General features: G+C 40.7%; 1 protein-coding gene across 2 annotated transcripts in view; it reads right to left on the bottom strand.

Moving 5' to 3' along the window:
- nf1a (neurofibromin 1a) overlaps nucleotides 1-26,596 on the bottom strand; it is a 149,220-nt gene that overhangs the window by 112,787 nt on the left and 9,837 nt on the right. For both annotated transcript variants that reach the window (XM_038303004.1, XM_038303003.1), the window contains exons 2-18: nucleotides 25,632-25,775; nucleotides 23,056-23,139; nucleotides 18,331-18,521; nucleotides 14,006-14,112; nucleotides 13,493-13,560; nucleotides 13,323-13,398; nucleotides 9,496-9,653; nucleotides 9,230-9,403; nucleotides 8,330-8,458; nucleotides 8,171-8,245; nucleotides 7,954-8,085; nucleotides 7,730-7,867; nucleotides 6,020-6,133; nucleotides 3,170-3,249; nucleotides 2,622-2,745; nucleotides 2,291-2,537; nucleotides 245-318 (exon numbers count right to left, since the gene is read on the bottom strand). In XM_038303004.1, the coding sequence (XP_038158932.1) occupies nucleotides 245-318; nucleotides 2,291-2,537; nucleotides 2,622-2,745; nucleotides 3,170-3,249; nucleotides 6,020-6,133; nucleotides 7,730-7,867; nucleotides 7,954-8,085; nucleotides 8,171-8,245; nucleotides 8,330-8,458; nucleotides 9,230-9,403; nucleotides 9,496-9,653; nucleotides 13,323-13,398; nucleotides 13,493-13,560; nucleotides 14,006-14,112; nucleotides 18,331-18,521; nucleotides 23,056-23,139; nucleotides 25,632-25,775 (2,115 nt within the window). The remainder of the gene's footprint in view (nucleotides 1-244; nucleotides 319-2,290; nucleotides 2,538-2,621; nucleotides 2,746-3,169; nucleotides 3,250-6,019; nucleotides 6,134-7,729; nucleotides 7,868-7,953; nucleotides 8,086-8,170; nucleotides 8,246-8,329; nucleotides 8,459-9,229; nucleotides 9,404-9,495; nucleotides 9,654-13,322; nucleotides 13,399-13,492; nucleotides 13,561-14,005; nucleotides 14,113-18,330; nucleotides 18,522-23,055; nucleotides 23,140-25,631; nucleotides 25,776-26,596) is intronic.

Raw genomic sequence — 26,596 nt, forward strand, 5'->3', positions numbered from 1 at the left:
GGTTCAGAAAACAGCCAGTCTGCAAATCAGCTCTTTAATGAAGCATGATGTTTCAAAGGACCTCCTGAAAAGTTCAAAAAGGCGTTTAAACAATTAAAACCTTCAGCCTTCAAATAAAAACCTTAGACTTCCATATTACCAAAAAAATCCAACAGCTAATAATAAACATTCAAATTACAATAGGCTATCACAGCACTTCGCTGCTCAGTCCTTATAAAGCTGTAAAGGCTGGACACTGATGTACCTCAATGTTTCCTGGTGTGGGATGTTCTATTCTTCTTAATAAGGCCATCACTCTTTTTTGCAAGGTGGAGCGACCTATGCAGAAAAAAAAAAGTTGTTTAGTCCAAGTCCTCGAGGAGACGATATGGCTTATCTGAATGTCTGAACTTTCAGCTCTTCACAGGAGACATAAAACCTACTTAAAAATCAAACTTTTTAAATCTTTAATTTGTATAATTCCGCTGAAACAAACCTCAGTTAGATAGAAAACTGTTAAGGCAGCAGTCTGTAACATTGAGAAGAGAGCAGACTTCGACTGAAAATTTGAAGAAAAACAGGTTTCACGCCACTCCCCCACCCTCTCTGCTTCACTCATGCCCCACCTCCAAGCTCCACCCCTCTCACAGCATCTGCGCGGCTACCGCATGCGACCAGAAGCGTCCAAGCAGCGTACGCGGCATGGAGTGTGAACCGGTAAGAGCGATAACACTCACCTCCAAGCAGCTAGATATAAGATGCTGGTTATACCGAAGTTACAAGGCGGCAGGTTCAGCGGTGAAAGGGGGGGGGGCGGGATTCAGCGTGTGTGAGCTGTGATTGACACTCCATCAGACGCTCCTCTGGCTGTGATTGGTTGTTTTGTCTCGTCCCGAAATATTCTTTCCAGATTGCAATACAGGCAGTAGGCGGGACCAATTGAAGCAGTTTTTTTCACAGGTTACATATCACATGTACTGCTGTCTGGGCATAGGGACAGTTTTAGCCAATATGACAAAAAAGTGATTTTTAAAAACTTACAGACTTTAGCTTTAAACCTTCTTAAATAACTGAATACAATTTTTAAGTACAACTCACCATGTGAAAATATAACCCGCCCCAGACTAGGGGTGGGTATTGGCAAAGAAGTCACGATTCGATTCAAATCACGATTCACGTGCCACGATGCGATTCTATCACGATGCATCATGATACTTGAAATATTGCGATGCATCGCGATATTTTCACTGAACACTGTAAGAAAAAGATACAGCCCTTACCAGTGGCTGACTGGCTGGGTGTGATCTGGATAATGTCTTCAATTGATACATAACTGAAAGCAACTGAATTCATACATAGCTGTATTTGTACTTTTGGAGGTGTTGCCATGAAAACAAATACTGGACCGAAATATTACTATTACTGGCGTGGACACACTGACAAAAAAGATGTTAGGATTCATCAAACTTAAAATAACAAAATAAGGATAATCAGTGCCATTTACATGGCCTCAGTGGTCCTTTAAACCAATGAAATAAAAAACATTCAAATGTATATTTCTCCTTTTGCAAATTACGTGCGTCCTATCAATTTCATTTTTACCTTCTTTGTTTTTAAAGCTAAAATGCATCCAAGCATCTGACTTGAAATGTGATGGAGCCGCAGGGCGAATTTTCATAGTGTCCTCCATGTTTATTTCATATGACTCGTCTCAGTATGCCGCGGCCGGACATGCTTGTGATGCAAGGCAGCGGGCGTTTGGCTGATGTGCGCCAACCATTAATGTATTATATTTGTTCTTTTTTTTTTTTTTTTTTTATAATCGATTCTTGCCTTCAAGAATCGATGCAGTAGATCACAAAAATCGCGATGCATCGTCATGACGATTATTTTGCACACCCTTACCCCAGACAGAGCTGGCAGAGGGGCGGGGCTTATAATGGGGAGGGATGATGGGGGTTCAGCTGGGTTTCAGTCAGGACTGGAGAAACTAGGCAGTCTACATTCACACAGCAGGTCTTCATGTTAGAACCAGTTTTTATTGTAATGGATCTTTTTGGCGAGTTCCTTCATCCTGCCAACTAAATTTAGCCGCTGTCAGACTTCCACCTCAAAGAATGGAAACATCCTACAGCATCACCCTGTTCATGGGGGAAACAATAGACCTGACTGTTGCACAGTCAGTTTCTTTTGTACAAAACTAAAGGGACAAACGTAAATCTGATTTCTTGCTAGTTAGTAAAATCCCTGTTGGGGTGTCTCTTGCACAGGGGTGATCAGAGCAGAGGCTAATTCAGAGAAACACACTGACCCGTTCCTATCAGGCTGCTGACAGAGGCCAGCTCGCTGAAAGTGGCGTAGTTGGGGAGAATGGTCTGGACCGGGACCTCATCGGCCGCGCTGCGGATGTCGGCCTCTTCACACAGATGGCGGAAACACGACATGGCCACCAGCACCGCCTCTGTGTCCGGGCTCCACAGGAACAGGTAGAGGCAGACTTCCAGCTTGGTCTGCGCCTGCCGGCAGATGGGGATGGCTCCCCCCATGGTGGCGCACTCCTGGAACGACCAGGAACAACAGGATGACTGAAAAACCCATCGTTACAAGCAGATCCGGACCGTGGGTCAGAACCAAGACGGTACCTTGTTCTTCAGCAGAAACTTGTTCCTGCAGATGAGGATCTCTCTCAGCCATTTCAGGACTTCTGTTCTGTTTGCCATCTGGTGGCCGACTAACTTCCGGCAGATTAGGAAAAGCACCTGTGAACTGAAAACAAGGCAAACAGGACGAGAAATCATTGGAATGTTTTAAACATGATTATCTGTACAGGTCGATGGGTTGATGGCAGAACAGGGAAAGTAAAACCAGAAAAAAAAAAAAAAGAAAAATGGAAGGTACCACTTTCAAATTTTCCACCGTCTCAAATCTGGCTTCAAACACGGAGACACGGACAGGCCCGACAGACTGGGCAGCTTTAAACGCCGCAGCTTGACTGCCTCTTTGGGGGACCCCCAGTAAAAATTATTATTATAATTACTTTAAATTTTTTTACTGATTAATGCTAAATTCCTTAAAACACCGCGAAGGTATTAGTTTTAGGTATAAATAATGATCCATTTGTTTTTTTCCTTGCTGACCGGACTTTTCCTTTAAAATGAGAAGTTCTCCAAAAGGTTTCTTGCTTTAGTACCTGATGTCCCAGAACGTCTCGATGGGGGCATCTGGGTTCCACAGCTCTATGGTCTCTGGTTGGTGCAGAACTAACAGAGCCTGCAAATCAAACAGGAAACAAAGAAGGGTAGAGAAGAAGAAAACATTTACACCACAGGAAGATTCAACGCATTAGTGCATTCCTGCCTCCAGGTAAAACATTTGGCAATCATTATCACACAAACATGACTTCATAAAAGTTTGTTTTAACTGGGACTCCAGGTCGGCTCTAAATGGAAGATTTAGATTCCGCCGTATGGAGTTCACCGCTCTGCATTTCAGATACACGGTGTTTACACCCTGGACCGTGTAATCAAATAGGAGGAGCTTAAGCTGCGTGAAGCTGACATCCTACTGATGCAGAAAAAAATAAATCAGCAAATCGACTGGTTATTGTTTCTTTAGTGCAGGTTTTTGCTTTTAAAATGGTGAAATTCTGTTCCCCTTTGAAAATCTGTTCCCTCTGTGTCAGGAGCGCGCATTGAAGCCAGAGAGGCGGATCTGGCAGATCAGACCATTTTCATGGTGCTTCTGATCCATTTCTCAGTAAAAACAAGTCATATAAACATGTCAAGGTTGTAACATCCAGTTTAATCAGCAGCTGTTATTTACTAAATTTGTAAACAAATAAATAGAAAAGGTCTTTCTATGCTGTTGTGTTTTGTTGTTTTTTTAACACCAAGAGAATCTGTCTTTTTCCAACTTCTGTCACCTGTCGCCTGACATACGTATAAATTCAGTCACAAAACAGTTTTCCAACACGTAGTGTGTTTTTTTTTTATTTTTTTATTGATGATATAAGATAATGGAAACTGGCTGATAGAAGGGCACAAAAATAAAGACTTCCTGAAAAGATGAGAGAGTAGACTTTCCTGTAAATACTGTTCTAATGTAAATTATGACAGAATTCTGGATTAACCCTTTAAAGCCAAGTGTATCATATTTGATACAGGAGATTTTGAAACCTCTGCATCATCAGTGTGATGTTTTTGTTCTTTAAACCTTGACTTACATAATCAGACACATGTAGTAAACAGAAAACATATAAAAGATAAAATAGAAATGCGTAACATATCAAAATTGATGTAAATAAATGATGTAATTTCATGTTTTTACAAAATTTATATAGTTATTTCATTTGTCACAAAATTCAATGATAATTCTAATTTTGGAAAATTTGAATCTTCTGTCAATTATTTCCTGGTTCAGGTTTAAAGGGTTAAAGACATTTCTAGTATACGATATGTTAACACACATAACAATTTTTGAGGATTTGGAAACAGTTGCTCTTTACCTCCCAAAGAGGAGGAGAAAGAGAATGAATATTTTAGCTCCCTGAAATAATCAGTTCCGCCTCCATAACATGGAAAGGAATCTATTTACCTGCAGGTCTAACTCTCTTCATCAATAACAAATCCTGTGGATTTGGCCACATTTGATCTTTGTTTGGCAAAATTAAAGGTGGGGAACCATATATTTTAGCTTACTGAAATAATCATTTCCCCCTTTGATGATCTTTATGAAAGTTATTTTCTGTTTAAATGTTTATCAAATATACCAAAAAATGTTAAAAAACAAAGCCAGTTTCCAACCTTGAAGATTTTTCACTTTCCATCCATGTCTGGAGTAACGCTACTCCAGACATTTTGAATAGAAAATTGAAAATACATTTTAAAGATCATCAAACCAACAGTCATATTTATTTTCAGTTGATAATAGAAATAGATATTAGGGGTGGAACGGTTCACAAAATCCACGGTTCGGTTCGATTCACGGTTTCGTGGTCACGGTTTTCGGTTCGGTATATGTTGACTGTTACACCGAAATCCCATAAAAAATTATGAAATTAATGAAAAAAATCCCCCAAAAAATAATGGATTGTAATTATTTAAATGTTTTTGCTGCTATGAATTTAATCATCTGGCGCATGCTCTCTACCATCTCCAAGGAACTCAGAGGGGAGCGGACGGGAGCCACAGTGGAGGTTGTAGGCTTTGCTTTGAGCAGCCGGTCTGGAGCGCAGCGGGGCGGAGCGCTGACGGAGTATGAGGGATTTTGGGGTTAGCATGACATGTTGGTCATGTTGCTGTTAGCATAAACAAAACGTGTTGCACAATGCTTGCACACTGTTGCACTTTTATCCACAACTTTCTTTCCGCCGTCATCGTAGGTCACTCTAAATGCAAAGTGGTCCCATACAGCACACCTATAAAGTGCTGCTGGCGCGTCTTCCAACTCCTGTTCTTTCCCACTCGCCATACCCACACAATTCTCCACAACAACCGATTTTTTTCTGCTACACCCGACTACGCTGCTTCGCTTCTTCTTCTTGTTTACTACTGATGGTTGGCTTTGTTCGCAGTACTGCCACCTTCTGCTCTGGAGTGTAAACGCTTCGCCTATGAGAAAAAGGAGCAGCGCATGAACCGAACGCAACACACACGAACCGAACCGAGACAGTCGAACCGAACGGTTCGGACTGTTTTCATAAATCGTCCCATCCCTAATAGATATATATAAATAACTTTATATACCTTAACATGAGGATGTTTTTAGGTAAATAAAGCTGTCTTTAGAGAAATATTTTTGAAAATCTAGATGTTTTGATCTAGGGCTAAACCAATTAATCATGATGAATCAATTATTGAAATAATCGTCAACTAATTTATTAATTTTTAACTGGAGCATAGGGACTGTCCTAGAAACAGCCACTTAGACCAATAATTATACCAAAATTGTAATAAAATATATAAATATTTTACATTTCAGATAAAAAAAGATAGAAAATCATAACTAAATACAATAAAACAGCAGTGAGATGCATTCTGACCTCCATGGCTTCCTGTGACAGCTGAGTCGTGGTGCTCAGAGGAACCAGTTGGACCAAGCCGGTGATGAGTTCTGCCGTGCTGCTTTGGGTCTCTGGAGCTTGCTTCACCGGGTTCTGCCACGTAAACAAAGCGTCAATAAAGCTGAAATGATTCCCACTCATTAACCCTTTATAAGGCAATCAGTGAAATACTTCAACATTTCAACACAACAGTATTATTGCAATCCAGGACAAGACCTTATTACCTTTGAAACATTCAGAAAAATATGGATATTTTGATGGGAAAAAAATTATCTAGAAATGCCAACTTGCCCGAATATATAAAGAAAAATAACAAAAGTGCTTCTATAAGAAATGTGTGAAAAACACTCAAAGTAAAAGAAACTTTTTTTGTAAAACATAACCTTAGAGGCATTAATGCCAATACTGGCACTTAAATTTTTTTTTGTTTATATACCTAAATATAAATGTGAACTTTTTCTTGACTTAACTTTTTTTTTTTTTACTTAATCTACAGCAGGTCAAATGCCAAAATAAGGTGTCCAGCCATGTAGCAGCCTCTTTGCTGAATGGCTGGATATAGATCTTGTGCTTCTAGACTCCATTTATAATGGACATCCAAGTGATCAAGAACGACAGCTTGACTTATACAGGGTTAACTTCAGCGGCCACACAGTTCAGGGCTCGATGTTAACCATCGCCCGATCTCCTGGGGCAGGTAGTTTTTATTGTCGGGAGACTACAAATTTCATTGCATTTGCCCGCCGGCCGGGCAAGTGCAATGATCGCAAAAAAAATTACCACTCAAAATTACTTTAAAATCACCAACATTCGATGAAAACGACCCAGAAGCGTTGCCAGCGCCATCTTTGTTGTTTTGTACACATTCTCGCATGATTTTTGTCCACCCAGCCGTAATTTTGATGTAGTTACCAAAACGGCAAACAAGCTAGAAAGCGCTATCATATGGGAGTCTTCTGTACAGTGATGCAGATCATACATTAAAAAATTTTCATTAAATTTTATTCTCTTAGACATCGGAGAGGTGTATTTAAGCGTTATAGAGCTAAACATGTTAAATTGGTGACCTGTTATGATATTATTATTGTCTTGTTGCTGCATTTATTTTGTCAGGGAAAACTAATCCTGAGTCAGTTAAAATTCAGGGAATTCTGAAATGATGTCAGACTGTGGAAACCCTGAATAAAATAACTATGTATAATGATTCTATAGAAAAGTCACATTTTATTAATAGTATTATCTTCTATAAACATACCATGACTCTAAAATAAAAGTTATTCATTTGTGACATTGACTTCTGTCTTGTGATTTATCTTAAGTTTTTAACCTTACAATTTATATTTTTTCAAGCACACAACAGTTTAAAGCAAAGTTTAGTTTGAAAAGAATGTGCAGGAAGGATTGAAAAGCATGTTAACACGGTAATGTAGGCTTGAGTTCATTATCTGAGGCATGCAGATGCACACCAGGAACCTGGAAACTTAAAAAATACTGAATTACAAAAAATATTTAAAAAACAAACATGTTTCATTGAAATATATACAAAAATGAATATTAGGAACTATATTTAGCAAACATTATACTGGGCAAGTAAAAATTGTTTCTGGGCAAATGAAATGTGAAAATCCTTAACGTCCAACCCTGCAGTTATTGAGATATATTTCCTGTAGTAAATGTAGCTGGACTTACGTGCAACATGAGTTTAGGGTCAGCATGAATCAGCTTGACTAGAGCGAGAAGAAGGCACTTGTAACTCCGAGTGTCTTGCTCTGTAGCTTTCTCTTTGGACCTAAGGCTTGGGGTCTTCTTCCCGATGAACGTCAGACTCTGCAGGAAGGCATAAAGCTTGCTGGTTGTCATGATTACCACTACAAATTATCCTTTTTAGATGAAAGGTTTGACAACAAACAAACCGGGGTCATGCGTATGGGAGGATGAGTGCATGTGCCCTGGATCACCCTGTTGAGGGTGTCTGAGAACATGAAGCGGAGCTCCCCAGAGTAACAGTACACTGCATCGATCTTCGGCCACCAGTCCAGATGAGACTGAAAAAGCAGAAACAGGTGGAACGAGTCAGAGAGAGCAAAGACGTGGCAGGAAGTACTCAGCGGATTGTCTCTAGACGCTTACATTGGTGATGATTCTGTGCAACGAGTTGACTAGGACGAAGTGGAAGGTCGAAGGGGAGGAGGCAGCCAAACAGACCTAAAAGGCAGAGAGGAGAAACGGGACAAAGGGTAGCAGAAGCAGAGCGACCGATCGGCTTTAAGCTCACATCCGTGCAGCTACCTTAAAGTGCTGGTTGTTGTGGGGATTGATGCGAAAACACGAGACAAAGCAATCCACCATGAGCTCCACGTCAGCGTTCTGACTGCCGGTCGTCCTCCAGAACGGTTTGGCCGGGTTAAACAGCAAAGCCTGCGGAGACAACAACACCCAGGTCAGACATTCGTGACAGAGAGCATCTCTTCTCGGCCCAATCTGGTGCTTAGAGAACAGATGAGCGTCTTCACCAAAAAACAGCAGCTGAGGTTTGTTCAAAAACCCACACAAAGCATTAAAGGGTTATACGCTAAATTTACACCCCAGCAGCTCAATCTGGTTTCATTTTCTCCAAGTTTACCATGTCCTGGTGGCTCATTGCTTGTCAGTTCGTGTTTTACGTTTTTATTTTGGTCAGTTTATTGGTCAATAAAAGCCTTGATGTATACTTATTGGTGGTACAACGCTGCACGTGTGTCTAGGCTTAAAACTAGGAAAAGATGCTGCTAAGCCAGTTAGCACCTCCAATGGACGATGTGGGTCTAATATCCAGAGTTAGAAATAAAAAAAAATAAATAAAAAAATATTGGATTCAAAGGAGGAAGAGACGGGAATAGCAACTAGAATCCAGTATGAAAGTTTCTGTTCATTGAAGGCGCTCAGATGAGGTTGCCACGCTGCTGGAAGCATTGCTAAACAGCTTTAACACTGAAGCTAGTCATAGCAATGATGTCTTTAGGCTCTACAGTCTACTTTAGAAGCCATTCAGATTTAATCCACAGCTCCTGAAGTTTTGACTTATCAGGGAAATCGTATTTTGATTTGGTTCTTTCCAACCCTACCTCACTTATCCTAGAGGATGGGGCACAGCTAATGCATCACATAGATAAATAATTTAAAACAGGTAAAGGAAACAACCATCTGGACCTTGAGATCCATGACGATGGACTGGACCAGAAGGAAAATGGTTGAGTGATCCTCCCAGTTGATGTAGGTCGAAGCTTTGCAGAGCTTAACGCAGGCGATGGCGGCGCTCTCCATCAGCTGTTTGCTCCCTCCCTGGCCGGATAAAGCTTTGCGCAAATTATCCAAAAACAGTTTCTGCAGAAACAACATAGAAGAGAAGCAGGTGGATTGATGGCATCAGCGTCTGTTTGGAAGCATCGAGCGTTTGTGACTTTCTTTCTGTCCACCTTGTTGGCCTTGCTTTCCTCCACTGTGTCTTTAGAGATGGTGTGTGTAATCTCTGGGCAGAGGATGAGGAGGATGATCAGCAGAGGCCATACTGCTGCCTTCCTCTTGGCACTCTCTGCAAAACTGTCGACCAAGTCGAACAGCTTCTCTGCAGCTTCTGTGTACGAGAAAACGCAGACGTTAGTGCAGGTCTCCCTTCAAAGCACTTCAGATGAGAAGCAGAGCCTCTGGTTTAAATACAGATTGAAATGACACACAATCCAGTTTAATGCTAAAATGTGATAGAATAAAAACACCAACTGGGCATAGATAATCTATATATAGAAGCCAGCTAGTCTGACTGTGCAGATTTCCTTCCTTGTGAGCCAGAATGGGCCGACAGTAGAAAGGATTCATTTATTAACAAAAGGAAACTAGAGGAGAATCAGGCTGACTCTGAACTCTGCAGGTTCAAAGGTCACATTCCTCCTATCCAGTGGCGGGCATATGGTATATGGTACCTAGGCCTTCAGTGGGCACCCATCAGCTTAATCTACTTCTTATCCCTTCGTGTCCAAATGTGTGTGTTTGTGTGTATATCTATATGTATATCTATATATGTATATCTATCCATCTATCTATCTATATATATATACTATATATTTTTTTTTTTTTTTTTTTTTTGAGGGAATGCAAATGCTATCTTGGTAATATAAAGGGTTTGTTGCGTATTTGCAACAATGCGTGTCAAGGGCTTATATCAACCCTTTCACCTTTTAATAAAACAAACCACCAATAGTATTCAAATATGACATATAATAAGCACATGTAGCAACAAGCCCAGTTCAGACAACAGCAATCCTCTACTCTATAACCACAGCGCCACAACACTTACATCATCAGTAGCTGTTAAGAATGAAGATGCATCACCTGAGTGAAGTTGCCCCCCCCCAACTTCTTCAAATCAGACAAATGTAGTGTCAAACTTTTGTGTTAGGTTTGTGCAGCAAATATTTTCGTTTGTGCCGCTATCATTTTAAAGATATAAAGAGATGTTTCTAGAGGTCATCAAAGGTCATCAAAGGTCAACCCGCCCCCCCACCTTCTTCAAATCAGGTAAAATGGGTGTCAATTAACTCATCTCCGTTTGTGCTGATTTGTGCAGCAAAAATAGATGTTAATTGACCTTTGATGACCTCTATAAAATATTATTAATATCATTAAAATGATAGCAGTACAAATGAAACATTTTGCCAGACAAAACTATAAAAGTTGAAATTAATTTTAGGCCCCGTCCACACGAAGTCAAAACGAACACGACGGAGACGTAAAATAAATGGGATCGTCCACACGAACGCTGCAAAATGTATGCCAGGCCTGTAAGTGGCTCTGTGGTGCCAAAGCAAAAATAGGCGACGAAATGTTGGGCATGCGCACTAATATTTATACATGGTTGCCCTGCGGGTCCATTTTCGTGGTTCAGTCAAATTCAGGTGCTGAACTATGTGGTCGATATTGCTCTGTTCTTCCTGGAGATATTCCAGAAGAAGAAGATTCTGTTGTAAGCCCGACAGCAGGGTGAGTAGCATGAGCAGCAACCATTCAACACAGTACGGCGCCATTGTTGTTGTGATACTGTGTCGCGCATGCGTGTTTAGAGGCGACGCTATGACGCATGCGTGTAAGAAAAAAAATGCGGTTAGAGCTTAAAGATGGAAACGCGGCGTTTCAAAATCTTCCCACTCTGAAGGCGTAATAAAAAAAAGATCGTTTACAGACCCCCGAAACGCCGACTTCGTATGGATGAGAGGCTGGTTTGGTGAAAAATTTGTGCGTTTAGGCCAGGGTTCGGCTTCGTGTGGACGGGGCCTTAAATACAAAATATTAAAAATATATAAAAATTGTGAAAATGCATATTTAAAAATATATCCATTTTGTACTGCTATCATTTTAATGATATTAATAATTGTTTGGAGAAGCCATCAAAGGTCAGTGAACATTTGTTTATTCTGAAATTTCATATAAACTTTAAGTTGCTATCCTATGATTATATAATTTTAGACTGTAAAAAAATGATAGCGGCACAAACGAAGATTTTCACTGCACAAACCAGCACAAACGCAGCTGAATTAATTGACACCCATTTTGCCACATTTGAAGAAGGTGGGGGGGGGCTGGTTGACCTTTGATGACTAGAAACATTTCTTTATATCTTTAAAATGAAAGCGGCACAAATAAAAGTTTTTGCTGAACAAACGTAGCACAAACGTTTGACATCAATTTTGTCTAATTTGACCTTTTGACCTTTACGTTTTCGTTAACATCTTCAAACCCAAAGCAGCACAAACGACTATTTTTGCTGCACAAACGGAGCTGAGTTAATTGAAACCCATTTCGTCTGATTTGAAGAAGGTTGGGGGGCTGGTTGACCTTTGATGACCTCTATATAAAGATATATTTCTTTATATCTTTAGGCAAGGCAAGGCAGATTTATTTGTATAGTACAATTCAGTACAATGCAAAGTGCTTTACATGATTAAAATACAGGAAGATAAAACAGAAACAAAGCAAGTAGGAAAAAATAAAAAATAAATAAATAAAATAAAATAAAAAATGCAGAAACAAAAAAGAATATTAAAAACAGTTGGACTAAAGAAAATATGTTTTAGATGAACTGTTTAACTAGAACAGTCGAAGGCAATCCTAAACAAATGGGTTTTTAGTCTTGAGCTTTCCACACTTTAAAGTTTTCTGGAAGTTTGTTCCAGATAAGTGGAGAATTGGAACTAAATGCTATCTTTAAAATAATAGCAGCACAAACGAAAATGTTTGCTGCACACACCAGCAGAAACGTAGCACAAACGTTTGACACCAATTTTGTCTCATTTGAAGAAGGTGGGGGGGATCAACTTCGCTCAGGTGATGCACCTCATTACCAGATAAAATGAAGTATAAAGCATGAAAATAAAATATATTCCACTCATCAGATATGCTGATTATTTATAAACAAATCCACCCTTCTGTCTTTGTGGAGGAAGTCATTGTGTCTCCATTTATAATGAACCATTGGGGCCAAAAAAAACGTAACAAAAGTGAATCTAAAATGCAGATTGTCGCTAGCTTAACTTGGCTGTAAGACTTTTTGCTCTAACTGACCAATCAGAGGGCAGAAAATGCTGGCGTTAGTGTGGGTCCTCTAGCTGGCTATCTGGAATCTGATTGGTTGAAGAAAACGTTCCTCACTAATATTGTTAAGGTAACATCAGCCAGCACTGCTGATTCTGAAGACTCTGCAATGAAGCAATGAAGTAAAGCTGAAATCTGATTGGACAAAAAATACAGCAACCACATAAATGGAATGGAAGCAGCGCAGCCAAGAGAAACACTACAAAATTAAGCGGACAGATTGTTTGGAATAAATTATTACAGTTGGAAAGAAGAAAATTAAAGCTTAGGTTATGAATGTAGGTCAGTGGTCCTGATTGATTTTAGGACAGCAGTGAAGCCTTTGACGGCGCTGACCGCCCACCATTGGCTTCCTGTTAAATCCAGAGCAGAATTTAAAATCCTCCTTCTCACATATAAAGCCCTAAATAACCAGCTCCATCTGATATCAGAGATCTGATTGTTCCTTATGTTCCTAACAGAGCACTTCGCTCTCAATCTGCAGGTTTACTAGTGGTTCCTAGAATTTCTAAAAGTAGAATGGGAAGGGGAACAAAATACCAGTTTTAGTCCGTGAGGCAGACACCCTGTCTTCTTCTTACAGTTAGAGGGGCTCGGGTTTTTTTCATTCACTGTAATAATTTCCAGGTCAAAACGTTGACCGTTTTGCATCCATACCTACCTGCCATGTCTGTCTGAGGACGCTGGTACAGCATCGTGAATTCATCCGGATAATTTTCCACCCAGTTCCAGAAGGCCTGCGATGAGACAGCAGGAACACAGCTTCATGTTTTATCACTTCCACTCAACAAAAGACACGGTTAGATATTCTGTGTTGTTCTGAGAGGAGACCTTCTCTAAGCTGCTGATCACGGCGAGCTGGGCCGGTTTCTTCAGAGCCCGGAACTTCAACACCGTTTCTACAGAAAAGACAAACAGCGTCACAATCAACCCAGTGTCCGTTTAGTACTGAGCTGCACTGTTAGCATCTGGTTAAGGACTGCCTATATAAACCCCTGTAGAGAACACCATCCAGCTTTTTCTGTTGGTATTGAGGAAAAGCATCCCCACAGCATGATGCAGCCTTCACCGTGTTGTGGGCTGTGTGTTTAGGATGACAAGTCAGATTGTGGTTCTGGAACCTAACCCTGCTTTAAACTGATTCCCTGATTTATCTGCTGGGTTCCTCGCGCTCCGTTATGCTAGAGCAGCAAAGTCAAGTTAACTTTTAGAGCAACGAGTATTACTTTGATTCATCTGGAAGGAGGAGGCTTTATTTTCTGTCTTTCAGGCCTAAAACCTCAGCGTAGCTCTAAGCTCTTGCTTTGACAGTCCTAATGTAGATGGGAGCAGGAAGATTCAAACCTTGCAGAAGCCTCTTCAGTTTGGAACAATCCACGTTGATGTACTGCATAAGCTCGATGTCATGAACATCCACATTATCCTCTGAGCACACAGTCAACTCCTGCAGCCTGGAAGACAAAAACACTGGTTTACCTCCCTGAATGTAAAGGTCTGACGACAGGGATGGCGAGCAGCGCAGGCCGCGACGAGTCGCCAATACTCCGCTGTCGCCACACTGAAAAGTTTAACCGCACATTCAAACCTCCCTGGCAGGGAGACAAACGCATCACTGCTGATGCAGAGCGCTATGATCACTCCTCTGAAACAGTTTATTAACGCCCAAAAAACTTAAAATGTAGAAACCTGTCGGTAAAATATGTTTGCTTTTATTATTCTGGTGCCTGCAGTTTGGATTACCAATATTTCACCACTTGGTGTCTTTGAACCAGGTTGCTAAGTTTTGCCAGTGTTCTGTCAGGTGGGCATACCCATAATATGCATTTATCCCTTTAGTTTTGTTAAAAAAATAAAACTTTAACTACTTCAACAGGCGTTTGTCCCTTTAGTGATCTACAAAAAAAATGTTATTACCGCATTTTCCCAACCATAAGGCGCACCGTACTAAAAGGCGCAGTCTCAGTTATGTGTGCCATTACTGTATTTAACCATGGGCGTAGGTTTGCATAGGGACCATAGGGACATGTCCCTACCAAAGTTTTGGATGTGAACCACATGTTTATAATTTACTATACAGCAGCCGCTTCTTTCCTCTCGCAGCTTCTCTGCCTGGTAGCTGCAGCTGCCTGCTCTTTCCTGTCCCTTTCACATAGCAGCGCATCAACTGTGCTGCGCGGTTTAACTCTCTGATTATTCTGCCTTAAGTTCTGCCTTCTCTCTTTCTGATTGCGTGTTTTCTAGTCTGTATGTGCGCGCGCGGGGGTGCTTGGAGCGCGAAAAAAAAAAAGACACTAAAATAAATTAATATTGGGCTACGAAACTAGTCCGAATTAAAAAGCTTATTATCTACGCTAAAACAGGCGAAAGCTTCTGATTGGAGTTCTGTAAAGAAGCAGGAGAGAGTTTTTTGATTTGTGGAACTTGAGGAATGTAAGTTAACAACGTTAGGATTTCTTTTAGTTTATCTTTTAATCATATAGCCAAAGGCTCCTTAAAGAAGATCTTTTATGAAATGAAACCAGGTGAAACAGAAACGTTTAAACGTTTCCTTTGGTAGAGTTCTGGATGGAGAATATTGACAGACAAAAACTATTTGTTTTTACTTCTTAAATGCAAAATGTTTACATATTTTTTACAATCTTGGTATAATTCCTGCTCTAAGTGGGTCGCTCTGTCGGCTAAAGGCACTTTTTAGTGGCCCTATACTCCAGTTAACGATTAATCAATTACATAGTTCACAATTATTTAAATAATTTGTTAATATGATTAATTGTTTCAGCCATAGATAAAATACATGAAATTAGCTACACAGAGTAACTACAGCCCAGATGTACAACTTCTAATATTAATACTTTAAATGCTCAGTGTCAGTTCCTCTTATAGTTCCAATGCACATGTAAATACAATGCATTTATTTGCTGTCCCTTGAATGTATTATTTTGCATGATCCAGAGAGAGCATATTAGATAAAAAAAAATAAGAGTGGGTTTTACCTCTGTTTACCTCTGTACAATTCTCTATCTTCAGAAGAAAACACAGGATAAATCCACATATTATAGACTATATTTGGTTAAACAGACACTGTCCTAGTCGCAGGTAAATTTAAATGCAATCCTTTTCAAAGTGGAAAAAGTCCTAATTCCACATTCATCAGAGCCAGTTATGCTTTAAATATTGATAAACAGCATCTAGTGCATGTAGTGCTTATAAGATTTGTATTAATGTAGCAAGAAATGCTGCTGTTCTCTTTAAACAAAATGAGCCCTGAAGCTCACATTAAGCATAAAAAAAGAGCTTGCATATTTTTGCAAAGGACCAATGAAACTGAAGAATAGTGTCCCTACCAAAGTTGAATTCAAACCTACGCCCTTGTATTTAACACACACATAAGGCGCACCGGACTATAGGGCGCGGGTTTTATATACAGGTACATGTCCTCTACTATGTAGAAATACCTCTACTGCGTATTTAAAAATAGAGCGGGAGCAAAACTGAGTATGATTGTGCTTTATTCATGTATTTATTACAAAGTATTAATCAAACCCATCAAAGTCATCATCCTCTGTTTCTGAATTAAACAGCTGCGCTAAATCAGACATGCCAATTTCCCCTTCTTCGCTGTCAGAGTCACTTTCCATGTCGGGCGGCTCCTCGGAAATGATGCCAGCTTTTGCTAAGGTTGGAACAACAGAGCCAGCAGACACGTTAGCCCAAGCATCTACAATCCATCCGCAAACTGTGGCGTAACTGCCTTCCACTTTTCGTGAAACTGTGGTCTCTGTCTGTCATCCATCGCTCCCACGCCGCTCGCAGCCTTACTTTAAACGGCCGGTTCACACCGATGTCGAGCGGTTGAAGTTCCTTTGTCAGACCGCCGGGATAACAGCGAGCACAGCGTTCATTTGTTTCACCATGTTTTTCACATCGGCCTTACATTAACCTATGACCAGAATGATTCACAATTAGGAGGACCACTTATTTAGATAATCCACCCGGAAATAAAAGATCATCCTCTATACCAGTGGTTCCCAAAGATTTTCTTCTGGGCCCCCCTTTGGATTACAATAAAATTTCTACGCCCCCCCCCCCCACAACCCCCCCCAAAAAAACAGAATAAACTGGGCACACACATCGTTCAACCAGATATAATAAATCTATACACATATTTGTTTTCAAACTCCACTGAAGTTTATTTCACACTTCAGGTTGCAACAAAACAAACTACCCCATCTTTACAGTGGAACACTTTTGTGTAACTGTATTTTTTTCATAGTTCTATAATGTAGATTAGAAGAGGATTCTTTGTTGTCTGTGTTATTTTAAACATATTTCTTTTTTTATTATTTGTAACAATATTTAACTTTGCTATAATCTATACATTAAAAAAGCCTCTGTGCAAAATGGAGTGAAAACATTGAACAGCTCCCTGAGAGTTTTTTCTTTGTACTTTAATCCTCCCATCTTTTCAGTGGCTGTAGTGAGCCTGCTTGTTGCTGTAGATCTTCTCAAATCTGGGTTGCAGTGTCACAACTGTCCTTTATGCTCAGTCAAGCAAGCGCTGTTTTTTTTTTTTTTTTCTTCATCCATACCGCTTCCCGCGCCCCCCCTAGGGGGCGCGCCCCACACTTTGGGAACCACTGCTCTATACCTTTAACATTTTTTTCACATCGGCTGTGAGATGGGCACGCATGGAGTCACAGATTAACAGCGATGGTGATGCGTGTAAAAAACCACCTGGTCTCCTTCCATTCACCTCCCTCAGCCACTCTTTCATCATCTCCTCAATGAGGAGATGAGGAGTTCTGCATAAAGCACATACCTGTTCTTTTATACACAATCCACACCCACACTTCCCCCTTTAACGTTCTCATGGCGGTCTCAACAACGTCCGCAGTAACACATAGGGCGCACCGCACTATAGGGCGCGCCGCACATTTTGAGGGTGAAAAAAAGACGGTTATATGCGCCTTATAGTCGCGAAAATACGGTACTTACTTGGTGTTTTTTTTTTATTGTATGGTTTTCTAACCTTAAACAATTTTTTTGAACAACATTAAAGGGATAAAGGCAAATCTTAAGTGTTGCGGATGCGTATTGACTATAGGTATGATGGTCTGACAGAACACCAGAAAGAACTGGTTTCTGAACCCAAAAGTCATTTCAGTTTAATGAGTTTGGCTGTGCTTTAAAAACCGGATCACTGAGAGGGTTAATGAAATTTAATGTTAACTTTCAAGAAGGGCTTAGATTCATGATCAATTAATCATTAGTGATTAATTACCAACAAATTTAACACGTTTTCAGTGCTGGCTAATCCACAAGAGGGCGCTGCTGTTTATTCTAAAGAGCAGTCAGATTATTTGATAGATGTCAGAGGAACAACAGCACAGATGATCCAAACAGAATCAGCTGTGGGAATATTTTACTCTAATTTATGAAAAAAAGGATGCAGAAAGAGACTTTTTGTGTAAATACTAAAACTCATTAAGCTCCTTGTGCTCATTTGACTAAAAGCTAACCTCTGCTTCAGTGTTTGAAGTGAAATCCAAGCTCGGGTGTTTTTCTTCATTGTGATAAATACTTTCTAATCATCAACAAAGGTTGTATTAAGGTCTTAAATGTTTTCTCATGATTCCAGGATTTTGTGCCCAGCGGCGTAAACGGCTCACCTGGTAGAGATGCGGCTGAAAACGGCGTTGAAGTTGTTGCAGCTCAAAGAGAAGAGGACAGCCGAGGCTGAGGAGCGCAGCTCGGCAGCGTGCTGGTGACCCTCGCGGTAGGTGTGGATGAAATGGCAGATCTCCGGCAGCAGCTGCTTCACCAACATGGTCTCATCCAGACGCAGGCAGTCTTTAGATTGCTGAGGAAGCAGGGGGAGAAGAAGAGCCATGACATATTCTCACGGTCCAGACAGCACTCCATGGAGAGGAATGATGCTAAACCACGTCTGGGCCGTTGGGCATTTAGGCATACAGTTAAACCTCATCACACAGAGCTAACTCTGAAGCTTTGTGTTAAGATGAGGACTGTGATCTAGAATAAACTAGATGAACCACTGATCAGAATCAGAATGAGATGTATTGTCTAGTAGGAGGATTTTGTCTCAGTGATGAGGTGCAACACACTGAGCAGCAAACATTCAGATAAAGGTATTGTTGAGGATTTTTGTGAATAAAAAAAAAAAATAATGTGCGCACAGAAGCATGCATGAGCCAATTTTTCCTCGTGCACACTCTGTTTAAAAGTTGCTGTTCCAATAGCTCATACAGTAGCACAGGGGTGTCAAACCGGTTCCAGAAAGGGCCGTGTGGCTGCAGGTTTTCTTTCCAACCAAGCATTGAACGATGCGCTCTCACCCAAATCAATCAAGGGAGTCCAATCTGAACATGATGACTGGAGTCTGGTGTGCTACTGCTTGGTTGGAAAGAAAACCTGCAGCCACATGGCCCTTTCTGGAACCTGTTTGACACCTGTGCAGTAGCAGCTATTCAAAAAGGCCATTCCCAGTCAAACGCCAACCGAACGGCAGTCTACTTATGGGAGAATTATCCTGCCATAATGCTAGAGCACATAATTTCAATTTGAAAAAAGAATTTCATCTTCTTGCAATCAAAACTTATAATGCTCACACTCAAAACATGCGCTCTCTTTAAATATTTTCTCTTCTCCCTCAAATCTTTGTTTCTTCTCTCAGATTTAATGCTTCTTGCACAGATATTTTCTCCTCTCGCTTGCCTCCTTCTCTTCGCGCACGAACCGCGCTCTGCTCGAGTCTCAGATACGCTCGCAAACCCGTAGGCTCTGCTAATGTCCTACTTGAGCTGCGATTGGACTCCTCTTTCGGACCAATTGTCCACTCATCCAACATTTTAAAACATCCATAACTCACTGACTGGTTAAAACGTAAAGATTTGCCATTATACTAACAAAGTATTTCAATATAATAATTTAATATGTCGGTTCTTTGCTTTTGTACATAACAAACCACTAATTGTTTAAAATTACTTAATTCAGAATTGTTTGGGTTATCCATAAGTACTGAACTTTGCTGAATCGAGCCACAAAACTTCTGTAAATAGCAGTTTCAGCTGACGCTCTTATAAGTGGCGTAGTAGCACAGGCACACTCAGTAGGGTTAAACAAGCGCACCCTTTCCGAGGCTGTCGTTCTATTGGCTGGAAAGGTTGCTAGGCGACGATCCAACTGCAATCTGAGAGAGAGTAAAAAAAATCCGCAAGCAGAGCCTACGGGTTTGCGAGCGTATCTGAAACTCGAGCAGAGCGCGGTTTGTGCGCGAAGAGAAGGAGGCAAGCGAGAGGAGAAAATATCTGTGCAAGAAGCATTAAATCTGAGAGAAGAAACAAAGATTTGAGAGAGAAGAGAAAATATTTGAGAGAGAGCGCATGTTTTGAGTGTGAGCATTATAAGTTTTGAGTGCAAGAAGATGAAATTCTTTTCTCAAATTGAAATTATGTGCTCTTGCATTATGGCAGGATAATTCTCCCATACCTACTTCCCTGCGATTCCCAGCCAACAGCCAAATCTCCTCCAACTTCCAGACACTGGCCTTCTCCTGGGCGTTCATTTTTTTTTTACTCCGACTTCACCCTATCCCTGAATTACAGGGTCTGCCCAGGAGATGGCGCTTCTCTTTAGATCTTAATGTCCACAAATCATGACAGAAAGAATATTTTAATACAAAGATTGATGTTTAAAAAGGAATTGTAGGGGACCAGCCAAGGACCCATCAAGGAAAGTGGGGAAAGTTTGAACGGCTACTACTGTGCAAGCTTACTGTGCCCCAATGTCGGCCATAAACCAATCACTATATATAGCGGGGACTCTATAGTGAACTCAGTTAACTACCCTAATCTGTCTGAATGGTCACCGTAACTCCTCCTCCACTGCGCAGCCATCTCTGTTATTAGTCGCCGCTGTTGTTTAGTGACAGCCTATGACGACAGCGGGTCGCTGTGACAGCAAATCCCATAATGCTTTGCGAGGAAAGCTCTCGGTGCAAAGGATTCTGGGATATATCCGCCTCTTCTGAGACCTTTCTTTTCTTCTCATAGGCTTGGAAGACATTTTTTCTCTAGCGACCCTCTGCCATTTTTAAAGAACCGTGGCGAGACAGGTGAGCTTCAATGACTGTCTGAAACCAGAGCTCACCACAGATATACACCTGAAGTACGCATAAGCAGAAAAAGATAGCTAACAGGACGGGCGCCTAGGACGACCTTACGTTAAGCTATGACCAGAATGATTCACAATTAGGAGGACCACTTATTTAGATAAACCACCCGGAAATAAAAGATGATCCTCTATACCTTTAACATAAATCCACACAGGATGCAAGTTGTACATAAAGCGCACCATGGCAGTTAATAAAGTAAACCACATGAAATTAAATTAAAAAATACCAACATTATGTGCTCAGATGTTTGGGTTTTATTTATTTACATTTTGTCAGTGGGAACTCCGACCTTTTTAAAGAGGAAAGAAGTTGTTCGTGTGGCGGGATGTTCTGGTCCTGATCGAACGCAGCCAAAGGGGACAGTTCTCTCTAAGCTGCAATCCTGTGGCGCCAAACATGACTTAGTAATGTATTAAATCGACTGAGGGAGGGGAGCAAACTAGCAGCATCAATCCGGAGCCAAAGTTGAAATCAGGAGCCTCCTAAGCTGAAAGATTAGCAGAGGCCTGAGATGTTTTTCTTCCTCACATTCTGAGTTTTACATAATTTCCATGATCTCAATGCCAGGTTTTAATTTGAATCAATAGGGTCCCGCCTTCATGACACTTATACTACGTTCACACTGAAAGCGATCGAAGCAGCAAAAGCTGCTGGTTTACATGCAAAGTCAATGGTTGACGTGAATCAAAAGGGCCTGCGGCGTCTGGAGCAGCAGGGGCAGCGCATGTTGACGCATCAGAGAAGCTGAAGGAGCGCCTCATGAGCTTCTGAGGCGCATGAAGCGCTTGACAAGCAGCAGCAACAGCTGGAGTTGAGTTGGCAGCTCAACACCCGCTACAAAACAATCAGAGAAGCTGATTTGAACCGAGTGGCTCCAACAGAAAAATAATATTTGAAGGCAGGATGGTAATTATGATGAACTGACTGCACAGAGGAAGTTTTCAGGTGGACTTTCTCATTTAAAATTATGTTAAAACAACTTTTTACCCACTGATCAGTGCAAATATAGCAAAGCTGCTCTCTGCCATTGAACACAGAAGCATCAGACGCATCTGGACACGCCTGACCTTAATGACCTTAATGTGCACAAGCATCAAAAATGAAGCAGCAGACGATTTTTTTGCTGCCCAACGCATGTGAGATGTGAACTTAGCATGTAACCTCGGACACCGCATCCTACGGATGAGTTGTACAAAAAATTAATTTCCTTCTGGGATGACTTAGGTTATTTTATATCAAGTAAGTTTATATCAACAAATCTTCTTCCGAAACCTTGCAGCTCTGCACAAACTATTTTAGCATCCAGGGGAAAACGAAACTAAATGTAAAAGCCAACATTGAAGAGTTTGCTCCTGCACGTTTATTACTTTTATGTTAATCCGTACTCGCACGCCGTTCAGTTGCAGCTTTTCCTCGGCTGCTTACGCCCACATCGCATCGACAAAGTGGCAGAAACCATGGAATGAATCTCCACTACCTTTGGTCATAAATTCATTTAGTCCGTTCTGGGTTAAACAACGTCCTGGTTTTGACAGGACACTAACTTTAATACTTAGCATCAGTAATTCTGATCCTTGTTTACTTTTGCAACCAATGACAAGCAGATCTTTATCTGACACGCCGCCACTCTTAGCCAATCATCTGTTAGATCAGATAGTGATGCATTTTTGATGATTGGATATTGTGCTGCAGCCCAGCAAAAACATTAAAAATAAAAATCTGCTCTACAAGCCTAGTGCATCATAAAGGAGGACAAATACAAGTCCGGCTGGATGCGGCGCCGGATGCCGGACAGTGCAATGAAAACTGCCCTAAAGCCGGACATCTGGCCACCCTACAGAGGAGTGATAGAGACACAGGCTAATGTTAGCCAACGCTAGCACCTTTCCACAAATCACTTACATCAAGGAGGGATTTTCTGGTTTGAACAAAGGGCCAACATGAAAAAAAAAAAACCAAGGCCAGTTTATTACTGTGGATTGTCTGTCAGATTTTAACTGCAGCCAAACACTAACTCACTTCTGTTAAACCAGAGCCCACTTTAAGCCCATTAGCACCACCTACAGGGCTGGAATGAGAAAGTCAGTTTCTTACTCGCTTTGAAATTAACACTTGTTAAATTTTTACCTAATTGTAAAAGCAATTAATTATCCAGCCGCCGTTTTTATACATTTCTCAGAGAACGAAAAACAACACTCACCCCAGCAAGACACTTTTCCAGGGTGTCAAGGATGATGAGCTGAGAAAGGTAAAGATTCTTCTCCGAAGTTTCTCCGAATATCCGCTGTTAGAAAACCAAACATCAATCCATCAGTGCTGCTTCTATAAAACCTGAAATCAGCTGTTTCACTTCAGACGTTTCAGTCACACTCAGACCAAAGACTAACACACAATTAGCATTCGGTTACTTATGAGGCTCATTAGTCCAAATAAAACATTTATATATAAAACAAACAAAAAAAAACAATCAGCAGAAGTAAGTCATGGCTGAATGATGCCAATTAGCTTCATAGCTTATGGATTGAAATACATAAGAGGATGAATGACTAACTGTGGTTTACAAATATAAAACAGTTTCAATTAGGGCTGCAACTAACGATTATTTAACAAATCGATTAATCTGACCATTATTTATTAATAATCTGATAGCCAACAGTTCCTTAAAAAAAAAGAATTTTTACAAAATTAAAGCAGGTGAAACTAATACCCCATTTACACTACCCTTGAAAAACCGATCCATGCCGAGACCGGTCCGAGCTCGCATCAGTTAACCAGGCCGAGCTCGGTTCTGACGACCGTTTACACATCACGCTATCTCGGTTCCTCGCCTCCTAGTGACGATCTGCTGTATTACTGCCAGTATTAAAGGAGGAAATCAAGCAGTTGGTGGCGGTAATGCACCAAAAGTTGTTTGTCAACCGCCATAAAACACAAGAAGAAGACGAAGGAGGGAATCAAGCAAATCAAAATGGCGGCACCCGTCAAATTCAGAAAGGTATGCTTGATTATTATTGCTGTACTTCGGTGTTATTATTTAATATGTGTGGAGAAGATTTCGATTGTTGTTTATAGTTGAAGAAGAAGCTGTTGTTCTTCTTCTGTTTCCGGAGGGGCATTACCGCCATCTACTGGAATTGAGTGTGAATCGGGATGTGCAGCCAGACGGAGATGACGCGTTCTGCTCATGCACTCTTGTTATCAGAGAACCGAGCCAGGGAAAAACCGAGCTGAGCCCACCTCTGGAACTGGTCTGCAGTTAGCTCGGTTCGGTCGTGTCTAGCTCGGTTCAATTCCGTTTGCTTTCCATTTACACACCATAAGTTATCTTTTTCAAGGGTATTGTAAATGGGGTATAAATCTTTTCCCCTTGAGGAGCTCTGGTAGAGCAGATTAGGGCTGGGCGATAATTCAATAACGATATATATCGATCGATAGACGTGTGGCGCAATAAAAAAAAAGAGGGTCGATAAAAGTTCGATAAAAAAGAAACGCAGTTTTCCTTCCTTCTCATTGTAGCCTAGCATGTAGGTTTATGCTAGTCACTGCTTCCTCCCAACCAATCACAATCGCGGACCCAGGTACGCCGTCACCAAGCGCCGCCCTCTCAAACCACAACACAGAGCACATGAAGATGTGCAGCAAGGAGAGGCGGAGGAAATTGTTCCAAAGAAGGGTTTTTGTAGTTCGGCAGTCTGGCAGTATTTCGGTCATGGCAAGTCGGACCAAAAACAAACCACAGTCATCTGGAAAATGTGTCGGGAACCAGTGAAAACCAGTCTGATAACGAAACCAACTTTTTTTTTATCATCTCAGCCGCTCACAGCCGCAGGAGTACGAGCTGTGTAGGCCCCGACGCGGCTCTCCTCCGAGGAATCTTCGGAAAATATATGTATATTTTCAGTTCTGGGCAGTTTCCCACGTAGTTCTAACAATTGAAATAAAAATGCTGAGGGGCCAGAAACTTCAAAGTAATAACTCAGGTTAAAGCAGGAAACGGGGGCGGCGGCGGGGGGGCATTTATTTATTTGTTATATTTATTTTGGTCACTTTTCTGGTCACTTTAGTTTATTCTTTGTCAGTATTTAATAACATAACTCAGGTCTCTTAAGTTATTCTTCTTTAAAACAATTCTGTTATGGTTAAAAAAGTTGGTTAAATAAAGATTTAATTCAAAGTCTGTGTTTGTGTTTTTTATTAAAATTAGATCATTTAGCAATATTATAAAATGTCCAGGCAGAGCTGCACATAAAATATGGTTTCAAATCTTTTCAATAATTATCGATATCGATCAATATGCATTTTTTTTTATCGATAAGCTTTTTTTCTATATCGCCCAGCCCTAGAGCAGATTGACAGAACCTTTTTTCCCCCATATTAAATGCAAAATGTTTTTTTTTGTTTTTTTTTTTTTTTACAATTTTGATATAGTTACTGATATAACTGGGTCACTGTCAGCTAAAGGCATGTTTTAAACTCTAGTTAAAGATTAATCTGTTACTAAATTAGTTGAACATTATTCCAATAATCGATTAATTTGATTAATTGTTTCAGCCCTAGACTCAACAATATTCAAGCTGCTCGTCCCTTAAGTTATTAAAAGCTTAAAAAAGCACTTATTCTTAACTTTTGACTTCTTCTTTTGATCTTGTTATAAATAAAACTGGATTTATAACCAGACCTTCAGTCATTTGAGTTTAAATTGAGCTTTCTATCCAGTCGGGTTCCTCCATCTGCCAGAAGTCGAACAGGAGCCCTGAGACGGCCGGGTCTACTTACCATGTTGTTGACATTTTTAAGGATGTTGGTGAGGCCGCTGATAACCAGGGAGAACTTGTACTTTGAGATGTTGATCAAGCATTCCTTGTTGTGGTCTGTGCTGACTTTGCTGTGTGTGTTCTGATGCGCGACCTTCATAGGAAGCTGGAGGGAAACAAAAAGGAGTCAGAACACGTCGTAACTTAACATAACATAAAAATTAGCGGGTGGTGCGTGAGCAGTTTAAAAGGCATCATTGTGCCGTAATCTGTTAGAAAAGCTAAGCAGTATCAGCTGCTGCGCCTTGTTTGGTGATGCCGACCACGTTGCGTGCAGCGGTGCACGTTCTGGGTGACCACAGATGGATCATGGCAGCATCGGCAGGGGGGAAAATATCCCAGAAGGAACCAGGACCGCAAATTCAACTCTGATAAACTCTGCTCTTCCAGCTGCGCTTGTGCAAAAATGCTTCTTTGTGTGTGCGTAGCGCCAAGTCTGCGCTTTGTTCTCCACAATGATGGTTTGCTCTCAGCAGCATGGATCCTCCTGCTCTCGCTACTTAATAAACTATATGTTGCTGATCATCTTCTGCCAAGAATTAAAAAATCATTTTGTCTAAATATTAAGATTTTATTTCTTCCAGCTCATAAGAACTGATACTAAACCTTAACCTAGATAAAACTATCTATTTGAATATTTCAACACATTAGTTTACATATTGAAATCTAGGCATGGATTGCCATGGCATTGTAAGACAATTATGTAGGTTCTCTGTGTTTTTTTTTTTTTTTTTTTTAAATCAGACCTAAATGAATATAAATCTACTTTGACCCCTGAGCAGCAGTAACCAAGGGGTTCATTCCTAGAAATAAAGTCAAAATTTCAAGAGTAGAAAGAAGAATGTTTTTGTTCTTTCCTTTTTTTTTGGAGTAATGAAGATTTTATTGATGTGTGTGTAATGCATAATTCATAGTAGATAAGGAGGT

The sequence above is a fragment of the Cyprinodon tularosa genome, unplaced genomic scaffold, assembly GCF_016077235.1.
Source record: "Cyprinodon tularosa strain WSP-4 unplaced genomic scaffold, ASM1607723v1 ctg500, whole genome shotgun sequence".
In the NCBI taxonomy this organism is placed as follows: domain Eukaryota; kingdom Metazoa; phylum Chordata; class Actinopteri; order Cyprinodontiformes; family Cyprinodontidae; genus Cyprinodon; species Cyprinodon tularosa.